This window comes from Dendrobates tinctorius, unplaced genomic scaffold (genome assembly GCF_039654945.1).
Source record: "Dendrobates tinctorius isolate UK_male_01 unplaced genomic scaffold, ASM3965494v1 ptg000007l, whole genome shotgun sequence".
Classification (NCBI taxonomy): Eukaryota; Metazoa; Chordata; class Amphibia; order Anura; family Dendrobatidae; genus Dendrobates; species Dendrobates tinctorius.
In genome coordinates this window covers 19,832,602-19,852,918 of record NW_027361675.1, presented here as the reverse complement: position 1 = coordinate 19,852,918, position 20,317 = coordinate 19,832,602, and the positions used below count along the sequence as shown (strand labels likewise).

The 20,317-nt window shown below is 40.8% G+C and overlaps 1 protein-coding gene across 1 annotated transcript in view; it reads left to right on the top strand.

The window, feature by feature from the left end:
* MACO1 (macoilin 1) overlaps positions 1-19,230 on the top strand; it is a 69,708-nt gene extending 50,478 nt beyond the window's left edge. Inside the window, exons 7-11 of the mRNA XM_073572284.1 lie at positions 9,633-9,791; positions 9,875-10,057; positions 10,150-10,270; positions 14,594-14,768; positions 18,710-19,230. Coding sequence (XP_073428385.1) covers positions 9,633-9,791; positions 9,875-10,057; positions 10,150-10,270; positions 14,594-14,768; positions 18,710-18,912 — 841 coding nt within the window. The 3' untranslated portion in view covers positions 18,913-19,230. The remainder of the gene's footprint in view (positions 1-9,632; positions 9,792-9,874; positions 10,058-10,149; positions 10,271-14,593; positions 14,769-18,709) is intronic.
* The last annotated feature ends 1,087 nt before the right edge of the window (positions 19,231-20,317 follow it).

Sequence of the window (20,317 nt, the reverse complement as noted above, 5' to 3'; positions counted from 1 at the left end):
GAATTGGCGCAGTGCAACGGTGTTCCGCTGGTGGTACCGCGTAAGAGACTGCGTGATAGTGTATATGACTGTGTGATGCGTACAGTGTATAGAGTGTGTGTGGTGTGACGGTGTTCTGCTCGTGGTCCCGCAAAATAGGTTGGTACCAGCAGCAGTTTCCATATCGTGACACCCATCACTTGGGTGTCCCAATATTGCAGTCGGTGAACTTCCTCCTGGACACAACAGGAAATGAAAACATTACAAGTCAATTATATAAATATTTGTGTGTATTACATAGGTTGAAATAAAAGACCTAGGTCCATGAGGTTGTACCTATGTATATTATATTTTCATTTTTTATTTGCAAGGTGTTTTGTGAAGAAAGATGATTTAGACATCTAAATGGAAAAGGATTCTTTACAGTTAGATTATGCAGACTGTGGAATGCCCTAGTTGAATGGCCAGTAGTGGCAGAGACTATGGCCCCAATTCATCTAGACCAGTGTTCATGTTGGAGTCACAGTAATGATTCACTAACCCGCCTAAAGGGCTTTTCCCACCAGTAAAGTTAATTTTAATCAATACATCTTGGAATAATAATTTCCACAGTTGGATGTGTTTAAAAAAATAAAATGTTCCTGTGCTGTGATAATCTTATACATATGCCTCTACTGTGTACTGTGTATTGGCTGTGTCTGCTCGTACAGGAACATGGTCTGATCATACCACATCTCCTGGGCAGGGGAGGAAGGAAAAGAGTGTACAGACAGTACAGCATTGGATCAGAGCTCATTCTTTGTGAGTTCCCTGCCTGTTTTTAAACAATATTTTACCTCAAAGAATCAGCTGTGATCCCATACTGTAATAGCTTTATACTCTCTCCTGTCCTCCCCCGCCCAGGAGCTGTGGTATGACCAGACCATGTTTCTGTACGGTCAGACACAGCCATTACACAGTACACAGCAGGGACACATAAGATTATCTCTGCACAGGAACATTTTATTTAATTGTGATAGTTATTATTCTAAGATCCATTGCTAAAAATGATCTTTGTCATGGGGAAAACCATTTTAATGAATTTGACAAGTGGCACAGCCTTGAGTTGCACCAAAATGTTGCGTTTTGTTTTTTTTTTTTTTTTTTTTTTTTATGACCAGACTGAAAGCTTTTCTCATAACATGGTATTGTCGTTAATCTCAATTACCCGATATCCTTTGCTAGATTAGATCTATTAAGCCTTTATAGTTCTGGACCTTATGCCCATGTTATAGTGGTATACATGGAGACTGGCCACTGACAATGGTAACCCGTCAGAGTTTTAAGAGAAGACAATCACGCATTGTAGCATGAAGGACAATACCAAGATGGCTACCTACTAGTTATAATTAACTTGTTACATTTCATACTGTGATGTCAGCAGCTATGGGAAGCAGGGGTCCATGTGCAGAGAACCCCACTAAGGCCTGGATCACACATGCGAGAAACTCGGACGAGTCTCGCATCTTAATACCCGGCACTCAGGAGCGGAGTGTGCGGCTCCTTGTAGTTCTATGCTGCCGCACGCTCCGCTCCCAAGTGCCAGCGGCAGTGCCGGGTATTAAGATGCAAGACTCGTCCGAGTTTCTCGAATGTGTGATCCCGGCCTAATTGTTAAAATAAAAAGTGCATAAACCCTTTCCTGAACAATGTGCCATTTCACTTCTTGGTGTCACTTCTCTCCCTCCAGGGCTAGAATGAAAAGCACGTGCTGTTTTGGTGATCAGTTGAGGTGTCTGTGCTTGGCCACCTTTCCGTGAAAACCTGTGACTCGTCACTATGAAATGTTATAAAGGTTTTTGTTTTTAAAAGTTCTCTTCAATGTAGTTGCAACTCTACATCTAGTGGCTGATTCAACATTGCATTTGACCATTTTTGTCTAGTTTTCTGTGTCTCAATTATTCTATTTGCACCTTTTTAAGTCTGTTTTTATATGTGCTTGCCTGTTTATTTTACTTGTTTTGTGGAGTCTACCAATTCTAGAAGTTTTTGCCTGATTCATCAGTTGTGACTTTAAAAAGTCACAAAATTTGTCACAACTTCACTAAAGTCTCCCGCTGGTGTATTTTTGACTTTCTTCACGTTGGCACAGTTTTTGTGGCTTTTGGTGGCAAAAGTTGCAAAAAATAGTTCAAGACAGAAAGAAAAACTTCTTTTTTTTTTTTTTTTAATATTCCACATGTGATTTCATGAATCTGACACCAAAAATACTTTAAAAAAAAAAACTTGCGTTTATTTTTTTGAGTCGGGGCCATGTTGTGTGGGTTGTTTTTGTTCGATTTTTTTTTAATGTTTTTATAAGGTTGACAATTTGGGACTACCAGCCAGATAAGTCAGGCCCGGCTTGCACTGTAAAAAGGCTTCATGTGTGTCAAATTCACTGCTGTTTAACCAGTCACATACCAGTGAAAATCACTGTCAGCAGCAGTATATCCGCCAAGGGTCTCCTCCCCCTCTTTGGTGCTCCATTCTGAGCGTTCACCTTTTCTGGCACTTGACAGCTGATCTGCTCAGCTTTCATTTGCCCCGAACAGCTGCGGGTGGCATCGCGATCCACTCTGATGGCGGCATTTAACTGTCGCAAACCGGATGCTTGTCATAGCTCCACCCATCGGCTCCCCGGTCACATGAGCTGTCAAAATATAAAAAAAATTAATCCGATCGGTAAATGTTGTAACTGCAAAAAAATCAAATCGCCAGAATTTTGTTTTTTTTGGTGGCTGCAACATTGCAATAAAATGCAATAACGGGCGATCAAAACATCGTATCTACACCAAATGACATCAATTAAAACGGCTCGGCATGCAAAAAAATAAGCCCTAAGACCTCACCCAGATCCTGAAAAATGGAGATGCTATAGGTCTCAGAAAATGGTGCTTTTTTTTTTTTTTTTTTTTTTTTTGGACAAACTTTGGATTTTTTTTTTTTGTCATCCACTTAAAAAAACCAATACGTTTGGTATCTATGAACTCCTCCTAATGACCCATGGAATCGTGATGCCAGGTCAGTTTTAGCATCTTGTAAACATGGTAGAAAAAAAAAACAAAACTGAGAGCAATTGTGGAATTGCACTTTTTTTTTTTTTTTTTTTTTTTTTCTGCAAATTCACTGCACTTTGATTTTTTATTTTTCCCCATTTTACATTACATGATATGGTGAAGTTCAGAAGTACAACTCGTCCAGCAAAAAAAAACCCCACAAAGCATATTGATGGAAAAATGTTATGGCTCTGGGAAGAAAGGGAGCCAAAAACGGGAATGTCCCTGGTCGTTTAAATGGCATGATTACCCTTACTCCCCTCACCATGAGAATTGCAGGGTGCTGATGAGTTAATGACTGCTGAAGGCCTGCTGAAATCCCCTTACCACTGCAATGTTTGTCCTCTTATGAAGCCTAACCTGTGGAAGACATCAATTCAATTATATAAAGCAATACAACATGCTATGAACGATCGCAGGTTCCAGTCCTGTACCACCTCGACAGATGAGAAAGCTCAAACCTTGCACCGCTCCATGAACGGAAAAATTGAGTTTGGAGTCTGAAAAAATTTGGTTTGTGTGTCTGTTTACAAAGTCTTAAAATATATTTTAATAAAGTTCCGAATTTGATATGGTCTTTATCATACTGTCCTGAAGATTCGCATTGCCTGATCATTTTTACTCCACAATAAAAGCCATAAAGGCATAACCCTCCCAAAAAAGCCAGAATTATTTTGTTTTGTTTTTTTTTTTTTTTTTTTTTTTTTTGTTTCAAGAAGGATAAGAAGATTGAAGGTGCAAACAAATGTCTTTCACAAAGATGAGCACATAAGAAATAACTCATCCATCCATGTGAGAGCCTGTCTTTCTGTCTGACTTGTATGCAGAGTTCCTCCCTGAAGCTCTGACGGTGCCTCACTTCACTTACTTCCTAGAAGTACATATGGCCCACACTCAACCCTGTAATTCTGTAAAGGAACATTTTAATTGTAGAAAATTTGCCCAAAAACAAAAGTTATATTTGCTTTCTTCTGGAAGATGCAGTCAAAAGGAATTACAGAATATCTTGGGTCATATTCACATGCAGTGTTTTTTTTTTTTTTTTCTACAAAAAACACCATACGTTCAGAACGCCCAATTTCAGTGTTTTTGATGAATTCTTTTTTGGGTGTGAATTGCATGTGTGCTTTGCCTATGGTATATGATTAATAAAGTTAGTTTTCTATAATGCTGTATACCTGCCCCCACCTCACCTGGAAGAGAAGAAAAATAAGTTTTATTATACTAACCTGCGGGGCGGTTCTGTCCGAGGGGTGTCGTTGGTTTTGGTCCAGCGCCTCCCATCTTATGATCGCCGTCCTACTTGCTTCATGTGGATAACGCGTCCTGTGTCATCCACACAAGCTCCTCGGCATCTAGGGTAGGGCAGACTAAAATACTGCCGTGCACATGCGCTAGGGCTCTTTGACCTTTCCCGCCACTTGCGCAGTGCATTACTTTGCTCTGCTGTCAACAGGTCAGAAAAGTACGCCTGCGCGGGAGCGCGATGCCAAGGAGATTGTGAATGACACAGGGACGCGTGATCCACATGAAGCAAGAAGCAGGGCGGCAATCGTAAGAAGAAGGGAGGCGTTGGACCAAGACCAGCAACACCCCTCGGACCGGACCGGCTCACAGGTGAGTATAAGTTATTTTTCTTCCCTTACAGGTCAGATCAGGGCAGATATACAGCATTAGGCCTCTTTCACATGTCAGTGTCTCTGGTACGTGTAGTGACAGTTTTCTCATGTACCGGAGACACTGACACACGTAGACCCATTCAAATGAATGGGTCTATGCACATGTCAGCGTGATTTGACAAACCGTGTGTCCGTGTGCAAAACAGAGACATGTCTGTTTTAACACTGACACATAGCCTGCAACACGTGCTGCACACGGAGAACAGTTCACATTGTCCTCTGTGCTCACGGACGGCCGCCGGGAAGAAGCGCTACTATAAGCGCTGTTCCCAGCGGCTGGTGCTGACCGTGGCTGACATTCTTCTCTCCTGCTCTGCCGGCAACAGCGAGCAGGAGAGAAGAATGACCGAAAACCCAACGTGGGGTCCCCCTCAGTTTGTGAACCAACCAGACAAAACTTATAGTTGGGGGCTGCTGCCCTCAGCTGTCAGCTTAATCAAGGTTGGTTCTCAAGAATAGAGGGATCACCACGCTGTTTTTTTAATTATTTAAAAAAAAAAAAAACCCGTTGGGTCCCCCTATTTTTGACAACCAACCTGACTAAAGCTGACAGATGAGGGCTGATATTCTCAGGCTGGTAAGGGGCCATTGATCTTGGCCCCCCACAGCCTAAAAACAACAGCCCTCAGCTGCCCAGAAAAGGCACATCTATTAGATGCGCCTATTCTGGAGCTTTGCCCGGTTCTTCTCACTTGCCCAGTAGCAGTGGCAAGTGGGGTAATAAGGGGTTAATGCCACCTATTGTAAGGTGACATTAAGCCCGGATTAGTAATGGAGAGGTGTCAATAAGACACCTATCCATTACTAATCCTATAGTAAATAAAGGGAATAATAAACACACAATAAGAATAAAGTATTTTAAGAAGACCACACACACGTTTTTTTAAATCTTTATTACACTAATTCCTTTGCGACTCGCTCAATCTCCTGTAAAAAAAAGTGGAAATAATACAGCAACAATATACATTGCCTGTCCAGCGCTCAGTCACATCCTATCGCGTAAAACCATCTCGGGGGTTAATACATTTACAGGCTGAGCACTGCTAACACAGCCGCTCCCTACTGTAAACGACTGGAGAATCAATGGAAGCAGAGTGCAGACAGTGATGATCGGTGACATCACCGCTAGTTACTGAGCATGCGTCGGCTGCTTCCATTCATTCTACAGTCGGGAGCAGCTGTGTTAGCAGCCCTCCGCCTCTAAACGTATTAACCCCCGTGATGGATTTACACCGTGGGACGTGACTAAGCGCCGGACAGGTAATGTATATTGTTGCTTTATTATTTTCAGCTTTTTTACAGGAGATCTAGGGAGTTGCAAAGGAATTGGCAGTATAATAAAGATTTAAAAAATGTGTGTCTTTCATCAAAATACTTTATTCTTATTGTCTGTTTTATTTATCCCTTTATTTACTATAGGATTAGTAATGGATAGGTGACTTATTGACCCCTCTCCATTACTAATCTGGGCTTAATGTCACCTTACAATAGAAAGTTGGCATTAACCCAACTTGCCACTGCTGCAGGACAAGTGGGAAGTAACGGGCAAAGCTCCAGAATAGGCGCATCTAATAGATGCACCTTTTCTGGGCAGCTGGGGGCTGCCGTCTTTAGTTTAGGCTGTGGGGGGCCAAGATCAATGGCCCCTTACCAGCCTGAGAATACCAGCTGTCAGCTTTAGTCAGGTTGGTTGTCAAAAATAGGGGGGACCCCATGCCGTTTTTTTAAATTAAAAAAAAAAAAAAAAAAAGTGAGGGGACCCCTCTATTCTTGAGAACCAACCTTGGTGAAGCTGACAGCTGAGGGCTGCAGCCCCTAGCTGTAAGTTTCGTCTGGTTAGTTCATAAAATGAGGGGGACCCCACATCGGGTTTTCATTCATTCTGCTCTCCTGCTCGCTGTTGCTGGCAGAGCAGTAGATCAGAATGACAGCCGCATTCAGCACCAGCTGCAGGGGAACAGTGCTTACTGTAGTGCTTCTTCCCGGCGGCTGTCCGTGTGGTCCTGATGTGGCTCATGTTGTGGCACGGAGGTACCACGTGTCCACACGGATAGCTCCGCTACCGTATTTACCGGTACCAGAATTATCTGGACGTGTGAAACTGGCCATAAACAGGTTTCCTTAAAAAAAACCCCCGCTGTTCTATTTGGGTCCATATGACCTGAAATGAAATTTGAGACCCTGCAGACTATGCAACCCAATTTTGTTTTAATTTCACTTTTTTCATTTGTTTATGGTCAACCATGTTCACATACAGTTTAATAATGAAACGGTTATTCAACTAAAACACAGTAGCTAAAATCAACCTTTTAATATGTCTGGTCATATTGACCTGAAACAGTACAGCTGTATAGTAAATGTGATTGGATCAGCAGGGTTAAGTAGATGACTTGAATGTGGAAGACCCTTTTGGACTCCAATCTTGTTAGCTTAAAAACTAGCAAACTATCAAAACCAGATTAATCTATGACAAATGGAGTCTTGGTCCATAACAAATGTTTGTTTCCTATACAACATCTTGGGAAAATGTACTGAAGTGCTGGAAGAAATGGTGTGGGGAATGTTTTATTCACACCTTTATATCTATTTCATAGTGATTAACCATTATGTCTACCACCGCTACTGGACTGTGGTCACGGATAATGGATCTCTCCAAGCCTCAGCCTTCTAGTGACTGGAACAAATAGCATAGCCCCCCATGTCTCCAATAGGATTTAGTTGGCAAGAGTTCAGGATATTACTGACATGAACAATTAGTTGAATTAAAGAAACTGTAACATTAATGATAATTTTACAAAAATGGTTAATTTAAAAGGCTCAGTGTTCTACAAAGAGCCGGAAGGGCTTTTTTTTTTTTTTTTTTTTTTTTCCCCCCCTACCATAAAAAAAATAAATACCATACTAGTAGAGGAGGATGAATCCTAATCTTGATATTTGATCTATAATAGACTGACTGAAAGATGTGACCCCGTTCTTGAGATGAACCACATCTATCAGACATACGTGCATGTCCTATCAAAACTCATGGGCACTGTTATGGTGGGGAAGGCTTTCTTTTAGTAATGCACACTTTATATACAGATTTGTTGAAAGAGGGAAGGAAAGCCTATTAATTGGGGACTAGTCATGTCTGTGTTTTTTGTTTTTTCCCTTGCAGATATGGACTGTGCTCTGACTTAAAATCTGTGATAAATTCAGAACAAACAGTACTTGATGTAATGCTCTGACATAAAAACAAGTGCTGACTCTTCAGACATTGCAGCTTTCTTTGTTAACCCTATTTTGTGTCTGCTGCCATGGATTTTATTTCTGATCACAAGTATGATGTAAAATTTAGGAATGTGTTGTTCCTTTTGTCCGGCTTGGCTTTTCAGATGACCAATTTGTGTGTTTTTGTTCTTCTGGCTGATTTGGACAGGACCTTATCACTGATTGTCGTGATGGCTAACATTTGTTCACATAATGCTCGGTTCCTACACCTGACATGCGCATTGAGAAATGCTTCAAAGCCATCCAATCCCTTGGCGTCTGTTATCTGCCATTATACACCTTTATAAAGTGGAGTGAGTGTAACGGCTGTTGATTTGGCCACAGGGTTCATGTGACGTCACACTGTTACCCCATTGCCGGGAGAGACGGTGCTGACAACTCTGGAATGGTGCCAGTACAGGAGGTGTGTAGGGTTTTTTTTTTTTAATTATTTTACAAGGGGGGAAGCATTGGATGGAGAAGTTGTCAGAGTAGTGGACAACCCCTTTAAAACACCAGAAATAACCATTATCACTGCAGGATCGTAGGTCACCACCTAAGTGAAGGATTTGATGAGTAGTAATATATAATTTTATACTGCTAGTGAACTATAAAAAAAAAATCCCAGACAACTTTTACAGTAAGATAAAGGCCCTAAAGGGAACCGGTCACATTTTTACATGTAGTTTTAACAGTATAGAGAAGAGCGATATATTGAATCGCTCAACAAGCCTATATATAACTTGAATATTAGTCATTAAAATGCCTGGTGTTTGTAGGAGTCCAGTAGGCTGTCCTATTCAGTGACTGACAGACATCTGTGTGTATGTGTGTGTGTGTATATATATATATATATATATATATATATATATATATATATATATATATATATATATATATATATATATATATTATACACACACACACGACTTCCAATCACTGGGCTTGTATACATACAAACAGGGAATTTCATTAATAAAGCACAAGTGTTCCTGAAATGTTCCCACAAAAATATATGGTGATCTGATCAGCTGCCCCTGATCTACACCATTTTCAGCATGACTGGTTCTATTAAAGCTGTTCTTTAATTTTTTTCTTTAAATGGTGGGCAATGGAACTGGGTGCTTAATTTTAGTTACATGCATGTGAGACTTGGTGGAGAATACCCCCAACACACATGAATATTTGGCTGGGCCGAGCGTTGACATGTTTTCACTGGAGAGAGTGGAGACCCCTACTGCAAAGACCGCTTCACACTTGAACAACAATAAGGTTGGGAATTTGTCTTGGGAGTCAGGAGACCTCCATACGTATTAGACGGTTGGCCAATATCTACGCGTTCTACTGACTTCAATCTAATACCTATATGGAGGAGTCTTTTTAGGAGTTACGGTAACTTAGAGATTCAGATTTTTGTCTGTAGTATTGTCATGGAAACCAGATGAAGGTGTCAGATGGCGGTCTATATCCGGGTTCATACATGCACGTTATCCAAATGGCTATAAACCACATATGTCATGAAGAGGTGACTGCAGACTGAACTGGTGGCTCTGAAGAGCTCTTGCACATGGGGATCTTTGTTTCTCATCGACCTGTATTTTCTGTCATTGACCAGTTAATGACGACCATTTTTTCTGTGTACTTTCAGGTTGGAACAAGATGTAAAGAAATTAAAAGCAGACTTGCAGGGCAGCAGGCAGATTGAGCAGGACCTCCGCAGTCAGATCAACGTACTAACAAGCACGGAGCGGGGAATTCGGAGTGAAATAGGGCAGCTCAGACAGGAAAACGAGCTGCTGCAAAACAAGTGAGTGCTCTGCAGGAGAATAATCCCTAGCTGATAGAATTGTCTTATTCTAGGTTCTAATGAAACGTTATGTCACCACCCAGATTACATAGCGCTGTCCAGATGAAGCAGAAGGACAAGCAGACTATTAGTCAGCTGGAGAAAAAGCTGAAGGCAGAGCAAGAAGCTCGAGCATTTGTAGAGAAGCAGCTCATGGAGGAGAAGAAAAGGAAAAAATTAGAAGAAGCCACAGCAGCAAGAGCAGTCGCATTTGCTGCAGCGAACAGGTATGTCATTGTGTGTAAAGTGGGACAGGAATAATGGAGCTGGTATTTTTAAGATGACTCATATCTGACCCAGTCTCTTTTCTGTCTCTCAGAGGTGAATGTACAGAAACATTACGAAGTCGAATCCGAGATCTAGAGAGTGAATGTAAAAAGTTATCAATAGACATGAAGCTCAAAGAAGACCAGATAAGGGACCTGGAGTTAAAGGTTCAGGTATAATATCTTCCTCCGCAGCAATTACGAGAGAGTCTCACGGTTAACTTGCCTACATGTTGTGTGTATGTTTGTTTTTTGTTTTAAACAAACCAGGGTTATTTTGGTGCGCAAATGTATTAGAATAGTTCAATTGTGACCCAGTTAGTAGGATCATCCATCCACATTTTCCTGCAGAAAATGCTTTGAAATGAAAACTCGCCCTGCTTGTTTTGCTTTTGCTATGCCTTATTGCATGCCTTCTACCCACGTGACCCCTGCAGCCAGTCGCTGGTCTCAGCGCTGGTGTCGGTATGTATGGCTCCATACCTCCGAGGTAGATTGCTCCAGATCAGTTGTCCGAAGGAATACAGCCGTACTGAGAAACTACACCATGTACAGAATTATTAGGCAAGTTGTATTTGAGAGGATTCTTTTTATTATTGAATAACAACTATGTTCTCAATCAACCCAAAAGACTCATAGATATCAAAGCTTAATATTTTTGGAAGTTGGAGTTTTTTTTGTTTTTTTTAGATTTGGCTATCTTAGGAGGATATCTGTTTGTGCAGGTAACAATTACTGTGCAGATTTATTAGGCAACTTAATAAAAACCAAATATATACCCATCTCACGTGTTTATTTTCACCAGGTAAACCAATAGAGCAACAGAAAATTTAGAAATAAACATTTCTGACATTCAAAAACAAAACAAAAAAAATCAGTGACCAATATAGCCACCTTTCTTTACGATAACACTCAAAAGCCTTCCATCCATAGATTCTGTCAGTTGCTTGATCTGTTTATGATCAACATTGCGTGCCGCAGCCACCACAGCCTCCCAGACACTGTTCGGAGAGGCGTCATGTTTTCACTCCTTGTAGAACTCACATTTTATGAGGGACCACAGGTTCTCTATGGGGTTCAGATCAGGTGAACAAGGGGGCCATGTCATTTTTTTCTTCTTTTAGACCTTTACTGGCCAGCCACGCTGTGGAGTATTTGGATGCATGTGATGGAGCATTGTCCTGCATGAAAATCATGTTTTCCTTGAACAATACCGACTTCTTCCTGTACCACTGCTTGAAGAAGGTGTCTTCCAGAAACTGCCAGTAGGTTTGGGAGTTGAGCTTCTCTCCATCCTCAACCCGAAAAAGTCCCACAAGTTCATCTTTGATACCAGCCCATACCAGTACCCCACCTTGCTGGCGTCGGAGTGGAGCTCTCTGCCCTTTACTGATCCAGCCTTGGGCCCATCCATCTGGCCAATCAAGAATCACTCTCATTTCTTGGCCCAGTCTTGACGTTTTATCTTATGTTTCTTGTTGCAAGGTGGTCGTTTTTCAGCCTTCCTTAGCTTGGCCATGTCAATGAGTATGGCACACCTTAAGCTTTTTGATACTCTAGTAACGTTGCAGCTCCGAAATATTGCAAAACTGGTGGCAAATGGCATCTTGGCAGCTTCACGCTTGATTTTCCTCAATTCATGGGCAGTTATTTTGCGCCTTTTTTTTTTTATCAACACTCTTCTTGCGACCCTGTTGGATATTTGCCATGAAACGCTTGATTTTTCCGTGATCACTCTTCAAAAGTTTGGCAATTTCAAGACTGCTGCATCCCTCTGCAAGACATCTCACAATTTTTGACTTTTCAGAGTCCGTCAAATCTTTCTTCGGACCCATTTTGCCAAAGGAAAGGAAGTTGCGTAATAATTAAGCACACCTTATATAGGGTTTTGATGTAATTAGACCACACCCCTCATTAGAGATGCAAATCACCTGATTTACATAATTGGCAGTTGGCTTTCAAGCCTATACAGCTTGGAGTAGGACAACATGTGTAAAAAGGATGATGTGATCAAAATACTAATTTGCCTAGTAATTCTGCACCCAGTGTAAACTGGTGAGAAATGGTTGTGGTTTTGTGTGTTTTTTTTTTGTGTTTTTACTACCACTTTTTGCCTTACAAAAATATATTTCAAAACCCTGGTCAACCTCTCTAACCCCTTTCTGACATCAGACTTAATGATCGGTCCATATGCCCTGGGTCTTTTTGACCAGGGACGGATCATTGTCATCGGGGGGGGGGGGGGGGGTGCACCGACGATTGTTGCCGGGTGGTGGCTGATTCTGACAGTTGACACGCAGCACTAGGTGCCAGGGAGTGGTACATAACTTAAAAACCCGCTGTAAGGCCTCCTTTTGAGCACTCACGGTGCTAGCGGGGATCTCACCGAAGTCTTTTATCACTTAAATGCCACTCTCATCATTCTCCCCTGCTTGTGCCGATTGTTGGCAGAGACAGGGGAGAATGAAGAGAGCCATGTTAAGCACCAGGCGCTGGGGAACAGCGCTTACTGCAACGAAATTCATTGGGGAATGTAGTTTATAAAATGAGTTCACATATAGGGGGTTCCTGTTGTTCCGGCACTTCAGGGGCTCTGTCAATGTGACATGGCACCCTCAAACCATTCCAGCAAAATCTGAACTCCAATATGGCGCCTCTTTCCTTCTGAGCTTTGCACTGTGCCTCAATAGTAGTATTCCCCTATATATTTGGTATCGGCGACTCGAGGAATTGCTCAACAACATTTGGGGTCCAATTTCTCCTGTTACCCTTGGGAAAATAAAAAAAAAAAAAAAAAAAAAAAATTGGATCTGAAGTAAATTTTGAGAAAGTTATGTTCATTTTTTTAAATCTATTTAGACCTCTCAAAGTGACTTAAAATGTGATATGGACCTTAAAAAAAAAAAAAAAAAAAAAAAAAGTGGTTGTAAAAATGAGAAATTGCTGGTCAACTTTTTAACTCTTATTACTATCTAGCAAAAAAATTTGCTTTCAAAATTGTGCTGATGTAAAGTAGACGTGGGAAACGTTACTTTGGTATTTTGTGTTAAATATCTGATTTGAGGGCATGAAAATTCAAAGTTGGAAAATTTCAAAATTTTTGCCAAATTTCCGTTTTTTTCACAAACGCAAGTAATAGCAAAGAAATTTTACCACTTACATGAAGTACAATATGTCACGAGAAAACAGTGTCAGAATCACCGGGATCCATTGACGCGTTAGTTTTTTTTCCTCATAAAGGGACAGTGGTCAGAATTGTAAAAATTGGCCCGGTCATTAACATGCAAACCACCCTTAGGGGTAAAGGGGTTAAATACTCCAACTGTAAAGAACCCTTACATTATTACATGGGACTTCATTGTATACATTATTAACTAGATCTTCGACTTGACCAGGCTGGGGCACTTAAAAAAATTATACAGCCTCAAACCTTATTTTCAGGTTAAGATAAATATTTTGAGTCCAGCAAGTGTTGTACTCATGAAATTCTAATTTTAATATTAAAGAGGTTTTCCAAGATCCTATCCCGATATGTGTAGGTGTTAGCAAATGCTTCCCATTAGACATGTAGTATGGTTGCCTGATAAGCGGTCTCTGAACCCCATGTGCAGGGGACTGCAGTAGCTAAGGTATCCGTGGTTACGACCACTCGTATAGTGACTATTAGTTGCTAGTGGTTGTAACCATGGGGATTCTTAAGCTACTGCATTTCCATGCGCAAGGGGTAAGCAGTATACCTTATCAGGAAAACTATACTACGTTTCTAATTGGAGGTATTTTGCTAATATTATTACACATGCCTCGTATTGGGATAGGATCTTGAAAAAGACATATACCTTTTAAGCAGGAAAACTTTCAAAACACACCAACCCCACCAGGTTTAAGATCTATTTATTGATCTAAACTATTTGTATAATGAAATCTGATTGCAGGTCTTCATTAATTTTTTTATTTATTAATGAGAGTACGTCTCTGAAAAGGCATTCATCAGCCGGACTCTGCCTTAAGGCCCCTTTACATTTAGCGATGCACCAGCGATCCGACCCGGTCAGGATCGCTGGTGCATCGCTAAATGATCGCTAGTGAGCTGTCACACAGGCAGACCTCACAGCGATGCAGCAGCGACGCAGCGCACGATACTCACCTTTCACACAGCGATCCTGACGTCCTCCCGCCCGCGTCCACGCGTCGTTCGTCACAGCAGGAAGCGCCCGACGAGAAATGGAGCCGGACATTCTCGCGCGATCAGCGATGGACAGCGGGGGAGCCAGTCGGAGGTAAGTATCACACATAGCGATATCGCTAGCACGTCACAAAATTGGTGACGTTATAGCGCTATCGCTATGTGTAAAACCCCCTTTAGTATAGGCCATGCTCCTTATAGAGGGATGCAATGGGTATTATACATCTAATAAACATAATATTCGTCTTAAAGTGGCCTTTATTACACACTATCCTGTAATCTGCTTTTAAACTCTACTATATTCTTTGTTTCAGGAGCTGCGAAAGTACAAAGAAAATGAAAAAGATACAGAGGTGTTAATGTCTGCACTTTCAGCCATGCAAGATAAAACACAGCACTTAGAAAATAGCCTCAGCGCAGAAACCCGAATCAAGTTGGATTTGTTCTCTGCACTAGGTGATGCAAAAAGACAGCTGGAGATTGCCCAAGGTAACTGGCATATTACTATAGCTGGGATTAAAATGTCTGGGGAAGAGCTCGCGAAAAATTGTCAAGTGTTAAATACTCTGCAGTTATTGGCAGCCAGTGTATTTCAGGTCGTTATAGTCCATAGTCGACTATTGGACTTGGAGGAGCTCCTAAGACTGTCCATTATGGGATTATCCTTTCCAGTAGTAGGGTCACATTGGTGGAATATCTAGCTGCCGCCTTCATTTTTTGAGAAGCTTTTCACACTTCTAATTTTTCTGCAATGCCTACACATGAGCATTACATTTTTCTCATATGATTGAGATTATATAAGTAACTAGCTGAAGAGCCCGGCGTTGCCTGGGCATAGTAACCAACTGGGGTTAGTTATAACACATTATAATGATTATATGCACATAAAAACCGTGCATCTAATACTATCCTGTGTGATACTGACTGCTGAGCCATGTATCTAATCCTATCCTGTGTCATACTGACTGCTGAGCTGTGTATCTAATCCTATCCTGTGTGATACTGGGCTCCCTCTGCAGTCTGTGTCAGAGGGTGGTCTGTGTTGGCACGGTAATAAATTGTTATTTCCAGCTTTACAGATGGACGATAACACCATAGAAATGATAAGAATAATAGGCCTCAGTTACCACAACTGTATACAAAGAAAACTGTTGCTGATCGCAACCAATCACAGCTCATTTTTCATCTTTCAAACAGCTCTGGGACAGCGTGGCGAGCTTTAAGTGGCGACTTTTGTGTTTCGACTTTTATGTGGTGAGGTTGGTGTATGTGTGGTGAAATGTGTGCTGAGGGTGGTATATGTGTTGAAGCACGTGGTAGTGTGTGGCGCATTTTGTGTGTGTTCATATCCCTGTGTGTGGTGAGTATCCCATGTCAGAGCCCCACCTTAGCAACTGTACGGTATATACTCTTTGGCGCCATCGCTCTCATTCTTTAAGTCCCCCTTGTTCACATCTGGCAGCTGTCAATTTGCCTCCAACACTTTTCCTTTCACTTTTTCCCCATTATGTAAATAGGGGCAAAATTGTTTGGTGAATTGGAACGCGTGGGGTTAAGATTTTGCATCACAACATAGCCTATGACGCTCTCGGGGTCCCGACGTGTGACTGTGCAAAATTTTGTGGCTGTAGCTACGACGATGCAGATGCCAATACATACACTTTTTCCCCATTATGTAGATAGGGGCAAAATTTATTTGGTGAATTGCAAGGCGCAGGGTTAAAATTTCACCTCACAACATAGCTTATGATCCTCTCGGGGTGCAGACGAGTGACTGTGCCAAATTTTGTGGCTGTAGCTGCGACGGTGCGGATGCCAATCCCAGAGAGAGAGAGAGATATATATATATATATATATATATATATATATATATATATATATATATATATATATATATATATATATATATATATATATATACACAGCTTTATATATTAGATGCTCCATATCCCCATGTCAATTCTGACATGCATGTATAATAATATAATCCACTCTATACGCTAAAGCTAGAAGGAAATGGATTAATACCACCCATCACAAAACATTGGGTAAGCACTAATATGTGAAAAAAATTTAAAGGCCAATTCTAACATATATGAAACCATAGCCAAGAATTAACAAAAAACAAGGATTGTTTTCTTTATACTGCTTTTATGTTCCCATTATTAAAAGGACTGTTTGATATCAGAAGAAAGATCTGACTGTAGACTGCTGAATCTTGACAATGTAGGCAGTCAAAATTCTTCTGTATTTTCTTGTGTAGGTGGATGTATGCGATTTGCATACAGTCATGGCCAAAAGTTTTGAGAATGGCACAAATATTATATTTTCACATGATCTGCTGCCCTCTGGTTTTTGTGTGTTTGTCAGATGTTTTTATCACATACAGAAATATAATTGCAACAATATTATGAGTAACAAAAGGTTATTTTTACAGTTAGAATGAGTTAATGCAGCAAGTCAATATTTGCAGTGTTGACCCTTCTTCAGGACCTCAGCAATTCTCCCTGGCATGCTCTCAATCAACTTCTGGATCAAATCCTGACTGATAGCAGTCCATTCTTGCAAAAGCAATGCTTTTATTTTGTCTGAATTTGAAGGCTTTTGTTTGTCCACCCATCTCTTGATGATTGACCACAAGTTCTCAATGGGATTAAGATCTGGGGAGTTTCCAGGCCATGGTCCCAAAATCTGTTTTGTTCCCTGAGCCATTTAGTTATCACCTTTGCTTTATGGCAAGGTGCTCCATCATGTTGAAAAAGGCATTGTTGATTGCCAAACTGCTCTTGGACGGTTGGGAGAAGTTGCTCTCGGAGGACATTCTGGTACCATTCTTTATTCATGGCTGTGTTTTTAGGCAAGACTGAGAGAGCCCATTCCCTTGGCTGAGAAGCAACCCCACATTCTGGTACCATTCTTTATTCATGGCTGTGTTTTTAGGCAAGACTGAGAGAGAGCCCATTCCCTTGGCTGAGAAGCAACCCCACACATGAATGGTTTCAGGATGCTTGACAGTTGGCATGAGACAAGACTGGTGGTAGCGCTCACCTCGTCTTCTCCGAATAAGCCGTTTTCCAGATGTCCCAAACAATCAAAAAGGGGATTCATCAGAGAAAATGACTTTACCCCAGTCCTCAGCAGTCCACTCCCTGTACCTCTTGCAGAATATCAGTCTGTCCATGGTGTTTTTTCTGGAGAGAAGTGGCTTCTTTGCTGCCCTCCTTGAAACCAGGCCTTGCTCCAAGAGTCTCCGCCTCACAGTGTGTGCAGATGCACTCACACCTGCCTGCTGCCATTCCTGAGCAAGCTCTGCACTGCTGGTAGCCCGATCCTGCAGCTGAATCACTTTTAAGAGACGGTCCTGGCGCTTGCTGGTCTTTCTTGGGCGCCCTGGAGCCTTTTTGGCAACAAGGGAACCTCTCTCCTTGAAGTTCTTGATGATGCGATAGATTGTTGACTGAGGTGCAATCTTTCTAGCTGCGATACTCTTCCCTGTTAGGCCATTTTTGTGCAGTGCAATGATGACTGGACGTGTTTCTTTAGAGAGAACCATGGTTAACAGAAGAGAAACAATGATGCCAAGCTCCAGTCTCCTTTTAAAGTGTCCAGTGGTGTCATTCTTACTTAATCATGACAGATTGATCTCCAGCCCTGTCCTCATCAACACCCACACCTGTGTTAATGGAGCAATCACTAAAACGATGTTAGCTGGTCCTTTTAAGGCAGGGATGCAATGATGTTGAAATGTGTTTTGGGGGATAAAGTTCATTTTCTAGGCAAATATTGACTTTGCAAGTAATTGCTGTTAAGCTGATCACTCTTTATAACATTCTGGAGTATATGCAAATTGCCATTAGAAAAAATGAAGCAGTAGACTTTGTAAAAATTAATATTTGTGTCATTCTCAAAACTTTTGGCCATGACTGTACTTGTGGTCACATGCCGACTAGTCTCATTTTGCTTCTCTCATTTCAATTGAAAAAAAGCTACCTGAGACTAGTCGTCAGTTGACCATATGGCTGCCCACCTGCATGGAAAATAGTGATATTATGAACTCTGCGTATGAGTTGACAGTCTTCAGTCATGTAGTGACTGCATACTTTTTATGAGTCCAGACAACCCTTTTATGAAACTGCTCTAAAATTGGTTGAGCGATCCGGCCTTTGGCAGGTTTTACACATCCAGCATTTATGGTCCAGACTGGCCACGAATCTCCTGACCCAAACTCGAGAAACTTGTAGTCATTTATGCAGCTATTTGAGTTTGGGTCAGGAGACTTGCTGACAATCTGAACCACTCAATCTATAGTTGGGCCATGAAAGTCGTATGTATGAAGAGGTCCTTACAGTAGTAATCTCAGTTGAGGTGGCATTTTTATTCGGTATACTGCATGAAGATCCTTAACACTTTTTCTATTCTCACTTTTATAGGACAAATTCTTCAGAAAGATCAAGAAATCAAAGACCTCAAACAGAAGATAGCAGAAGTAATGGCAGTAATGCCCAGCATTGCATACACAGCAGGGACAAGTACCCTAAGCCCTGTTTCCCCACACTACTCTTCCAAGTTTGTGGAGACTAGCTCATCTGGGTTGGACCCCAATGCATCAGTTTACCAGCCACTCAAGAAATGAATGCCAGCTGCCATCAGCCCACCCAATCTCCCCTCTCCCCCACAAATTTTGTCTGACTGGAGTCAACATGCAAAAGCATCTGTTGCCATTAAAGATGGAATTGTATTACAAGAACTGTATTTGTGTTAACTTAAAATGAAAAAGGAAAAAAAAAATCAAAGCTGATAGCACCATGTTGCAATAGGATGAGCGCCGTGTTGGGTTTTTTATTTATTTATTTTTTCTCATTTGGACTCTTTATTATTTATTTTTTTTAAAGCTAACTATCGCAAAATTTTGCAATTCATCCTATAGCAAATACATATGTGATTCACTTGAGTTGAAACCATTGAATGCTATTTCTTACTCTGCATAATCCGTAACTCCTGTCCTATGGGTCATCAATAACCATTCAAACATAAGCTAGGCTTCAAGGATTAGCTCGGAGGGTTTTGATTGAAAACTGTAGTTAAAATGCAAAGAACCATTGTAATTGTCACAAACCTGTGTAACGGTTCCTGAAACAGGTCGTTGTTGCCACTTTCCCCTTGAATTGACTTTTCGTTGTATTATCTGTCCTTGTGTATTATCAGTACACAATCTAGGGAATACACAGCGAACCACAATTATAACTTTTCTTTGTCCCGCACACAGTGGTAACAATAGCGATGTCAATGACACAAATTGAATATTTGTTCGGTGTTGTACACTAAAAATGGCATCTTTGTTCCCCTATCATGAAATGTTATTGGGCGAGAGCCACCCGTCACATCATAATTGGTGAACGACCGTACATAAACGTGAAAGATTGCTTCATTGTAGGAATTTTTTTTTCTTAAAAAAAAAAAAAAAAGTTGCTAGACCCAAAAATCTTGTTTTAAGTAGCTATATAATACCATTTGATTGGTTTCTATCAGCATTTATTTCTTCCCCCTCAATCTTGAGATGGTTTTGGTACATGAGGACCAGTAAGTATTTTGCTCACTTGCCTTGTTTGTATGCAATACAAGTTAAGTATTAGATTGGCTTTTGTTTTTTTCATATTTAATTTCCTTAAAAAAATTTTAAAAAAAATCAGCGCTACAAAAAGTATGAAATGAATCCCAGTTCTTGCTATGCAATAACTTTTTTTAATGCTGGTATATTAAAAAAAAAAAAAAAAAATCCCAAACCATTTTTAGGATTCACAATTGTAATTTTAATTGAAATACAGTATTGGATTCCTGATACCAATCAAGACACTAGTCTAACACTAGACATTTGTGCCTCTTTAAAAATCTGAAATTCTTTTTTCCCTTCTCTTCTCCCTGGCAACAAGATTTCATATTAATTTTGCTTTTGAAACAATTTGAAGATCTTCATTAGTGCATAGTATGTCCTGGTACAAACCATCTTGATTTTTACATTTCATGCTTAAGGTTGTGTG